Source organism: Cynoglossus semilaevis, chromosome 13 (genome assembly GCF_000523025.1).
Source record: "Cynoglossus semilaevis isolate Cse_v1.0 chromosome 13, Cse_v1.0, whole genome shotgun sequence".
Classification (NCBI taxonomy): domain Eukaryota; kingdom Metazoa; phylum Chordata; class Actinopteri; order Pleuronectiformes; family Cynoglossidae; genus Cynoglossus; species Cynoglossus semilaevis.
Window position 1 is genome coordinate 2,280,694 of NC_024319.1, and position 4,329 is coordinate 2,285,022.

At 41.5% G+C, this 4,329-nt stretch overlaps 1 protein-coding gene across 3 annotated transcripts in view; it reads right to left on the reverse strand.

The window, feature by feature from the left end:
* Positions 1-2,488: 2,488 nt before the first annotated feature.
* Positions 2,489-4,329, reverse strand: part of casp2 (caspase 2, apoptosis-related cysteine peptidase) — an 8,354-nt gene continuing 6,513 nt past the window's right edge. For 2 of the 3 annotated variants that reach the window (XM_008322738.3, XM_017037600.2), the window contains exons 9-11: positions 3,756-3,953; positions 3,188-3,297; positions 2,489-2,792 (exon numbers count right to left, since the gene is read on the reverse strand). In XM_008322738.3, coding sequence (XP_008320960.1) covers positions 2,649-2,792; positions 3,188-3,297; positions 3,756-3,953 — 452 coding nt within the window. In that variant the 3' untranslated portion in view covers positions 2,489-2,648. The remainder of the gene's footprint in view (positions 2,793-3,187; positions 3,298-3,755; positions 3,954-4,329) is intronic. The other variant, XM_008322739.3, reaches the window with a different exon arrangement.

A 4,329-nucleotide genomic window follows, 5' to 3' on the forward strand; every position in this document is an offset into this window, starting at 1 on the left:
CAGTATATGTTAAAAAAACGAACTTACAAGTTCAAAGGCTAGACCAGCAGTACCAGCACCAGTACTAGTACTAGTACCAGTACCAGTACCAGCACCAGTCCTGGTCTCCTCCCCAGAGACCACCTCCCACTCACGCACGTTAATCTGAACATCTCTAAACTTGGTGGGCGTTCTTCTTCCTTCCCTCACACTGATGAGATGAAGATGGCGGTAAAAAACAAAAAAAAACCAAAAAAACTCTCTCTCTCCAACACACACACACACACACACAGACGGAGGACCCCCTGGCCCCTCCCTCTCTGACCACACGCCAGCAAATAACAACCTAATCTCACAGCTTCACCCGAGGCCAGAGAGAATTTATTGGACACACATTTGTAAAAAAAACAAAGAAAAAAAAACAAAGATGTGTCGACAGATTGTTGAGGTTTCCTTCAGGACAAACTCAGACCAGACCTGGTGGGAACCAAAGAACCAACCAGCAGTAGAGTTCAACTTTACTACTAGTACTACACCGGACAGTACTGTATTTCATGGAAATAAAACTGTGAATTAATACTCAGATTATACCAACCGTGAGTGTGGACATACCCAGATGCAGTGTATAATCAGTCAGGTGTGTGTGGGAAATAAAACTGTGAATTAATACTCAGGTGTGTGTACGGAACAGAAACTGTGTTAGATAGAAAATACGGGCCGTATATTTCCTAATAGAAGTTTGTCAAAAAAGGTCCTCGGTTCACTTCCTACCACTGCTTACCACAAAACACACACACATATATATATATACTATAAAAAATATATAAATATATGTGTATGTATTTATTTATAGTATAGCAAAAGTATAATAAACACAACGGTATGATGTCTCTCTCTGCATGTGTGTGTATCCAGGTAAATATAAAAACATATTTCTAACTCATCAGCCAAGCAACAGAAACAGACTAAACAGATATATGTACATATACATATATACATATATTTTTTTTAATGCATGTATGGAGTGCAGCTTATCACCGGTCCAGCTTTATTTCCATGAATACTACAGTTCCTTTGAAAAAAAAAAATTTTTTTTTCTTTTGTTTTCCGTAAAAGTTGAAGCTGAGTCCAGACCAGGTCTGATTATGGCACCGGCTCCTGACACAGATGAAGAGTGTCTTTGTTTACAGACAGCACTGGATCAATACTGTTTCCCCAAAATATAAATTCTCTCTTTCTTCACTACAACACTGTTGTAACCAAACACACGGTCAGGCCTTTTCTGGGAAACATCGATGCTCACACAGCCTTGAGAAATGGATTTTCTCAAAGTGAGGTGGAGCCAGAGCGATTCGTTACACTGTGACAGCACCGTGTTCACAAATGAGGCCAACAGATCGGAGTCAAACCACGACCACGACGACGACGCACGGCCGCGGAAAAACCTGCATTATTTTTGTTTCTGGAAGACATTTTTTTTTCTCCCCCCATATACTATCAGATAAAATACATTTACGCCATGACGATGTGGAGCGGGCCGAGTGTGCGGCAGCAGCACGGCGACACACACCATTAGGGGTCAGGTAGCATAAAGGTCAAAGGTCATATAGAAGGTGAAAGACCCCACAAGTAGCACCACGGTTTCCTGACAGATACAGAGGAACACAGCTGATGTGAGGACGGTCCCACAGCGCTGCAGAGGGCGCTGTCATCAAAGTTGCATTTTTAAAAATATATATATATAAAATAATCATTTCCTGGATTGAAGAAAATCAAACGCTGGAATTTTGGTCCAAAGCTGCCCTCTGGGTAAATATATATATAAAAAAAACCATATGTGCTGAGAGGATGGCAGTTCAACAGTCAGGTGTCGCGTCACTGTCGCCGACAGCCAATGAAAATCCATCTGAGCTCGTTACAGTCTCTCTGAAAATCCATCTGAGCTCGTTACAGTCAGGACACATCGGTTTGAAGAGACTCAGAGACAGAAGTCTCTTAACGTTTGACACCACAGAGACGTAGAGATAAACACGGCAGATTCAAAATTCGCATAAAAAATCTATTTCCAAATAAAAAATAGATCTGTGGTTAAAATACCCCGAGTACGAAAGCTAAAAAAGAGCTGATCAGATAGAAAACTACAAGACGACATCTTTGATTTGAAAGTCCACGTTGACGCTGCAGGGAAATGTTGCCCAAAACCGATGTTTGTTTTAAAGTGACAAACGGGTGGTGTAAACTTTTACATCACTGAAGTGTGTGTGTCCGGAGTGAGTGGGGGGGGGACATCAAGGTGTTGTCACGACATCGTGATCGTGATCAGCGTCACTTCAGTTACTAAAGTTTCAATATCGTCAAGAACCACGTAAAAAAAAAAAAAAAGTAAAAATTGATCTGAAGGTCTGAGTGGACGTGGACCGACTGACAACAACAACAACAACAGACTGAGCTGCTGATTCAGCTCAGAAACACATTTATCATGACATACTGTTTATGAAGTCCTTTTTTTCCCGTCCCGTCGATAAAAAAGTCTTTACGAACAAATGAAACCAAACAGGGAATGTGAGCCTGAACAGCAGAGAACGAACTGGTGCGACGCCTCACTGCTGGGTTTTTTTGGCCTGTGTGTGTGTGTGTGTGTGTGTGCGCATACACCGACCACTGCGTGATCATATCTGCATAGACGGTAGCCGGTACTTGGGGAAAAGATAGAGGTCTTTGCACAGCGAGCTGGTGAACTCCGACATCTCTTTGCAGCGGTGGTGGGGCGTGCCGGGGGCGTAGCCCTCCCGCTCCTTGATGCGGGCATTGACCTGGACACAAATGTGCAAACACAATGACACAGAACACAGTGCTGGGGCTGCGTATCGGCAGGAATCTGGCGATACGATACGTATCACAATACAGGAGCAACGATACGATAGGTACGACGATATATTGATTTTTGTTTTGTTTTAATAATTTAAGGTTACTAACATTGGAACAGAGGGATCTACATTTGGATAAACAAAAAAAAATAAGATTGTTTGACTCAAAGTTTAAAGCTAGCTTAACATGAAGGGAAAAAAATGGTGTAAATGCAACACGAAAATGAACCGGCATGAATATTAACAAAATAACAAAACAAAGTGTAACAAAATATCGCAATATTTCAGCTCATGGATATTTCCTGCAGTACTAACACAAACAAACGCGAGCCCTTACTCACCTGCATCAGGATGTCTGCCAGGTGAGTGTCTCTGGCGTGGAGACGCAGCGCCATGTCCAGGTCCTGGATGAACCAGGATCCTTTCTTGGTGTTACGCATCGCAGCCGTGCCTTGAAGAGCGAGTGGGCGAGAAAAAGTCAAGAAAGAAAAACAAAGGATCAGACCCAGAGACGACAAGGAGACAAGGAGGCACAGTTTACAGTTTAATTTCTTAAATAAATATTAAGTTAGTGGTCGAGACTTTGTCCCAGTTTTTAAATTTTCTCCCACTGTGTATTTGAGTGGACAAAGGCAGTACTCACTCGTACCACTAGACGGACTCTAGAGAGAACCAGCTGTTCCACTGAGTAACAACTTCAGTAAAAAACATGTCCATAAACTAAAGATAAAGGAGGTTCTTATTTGTTTAATGTTCAGGTAAAAGATGGTTCAGTGTAAAACACTCCACTCCACCACTGAACACCTGCTGCCGCCCATTGTTACGACACAAACGCCTCGGTGAAATGAATCCGTTTGAAGACGATCCAAACAGGTTCTGGGCAGAATAACAAAAACGGTACAAACTTACTAATTCTCTGACCTTTGAGCGAGGCGAAGCCGCAGATCATGTCGGACCTCTGTGGCAGTTTGATTCGTCTCCCGTCGTGTCCTCCCTGTCCGGGGTGTGACTCATTCTGTCTCTCCCTTCCTGCGTCACGCTGCTCACAGCTGGGGGAACCGGTCCTGATTGGTCCATCTATCTGCTCCACGCCAACGTCCATCTCGTCTGGGGGAGGACAACAATTCAATGTTCATCTTTTATTTCAACCTGTCCTCAGGACAGTTTGTCTTCAGTATCATTTGAATCCATCTCTCACTGCTCCGACCTCCTCCATGAGAATCTCCACATTTCTTTTTACATATACATATATATATATATATATACATATACACATATATACATACATATATTTATATGTATACATATATGTATATATCTTATATATTCATATATAAATACATATATGTATATATATACATACATATATGTATAAATATGTCATATATAGATATATAGATATGTTAATATATAAAAATATATATACATACACACACATCTAAAGCCTAAACCCCAGGTATAGAAATACAGTATATATACATCT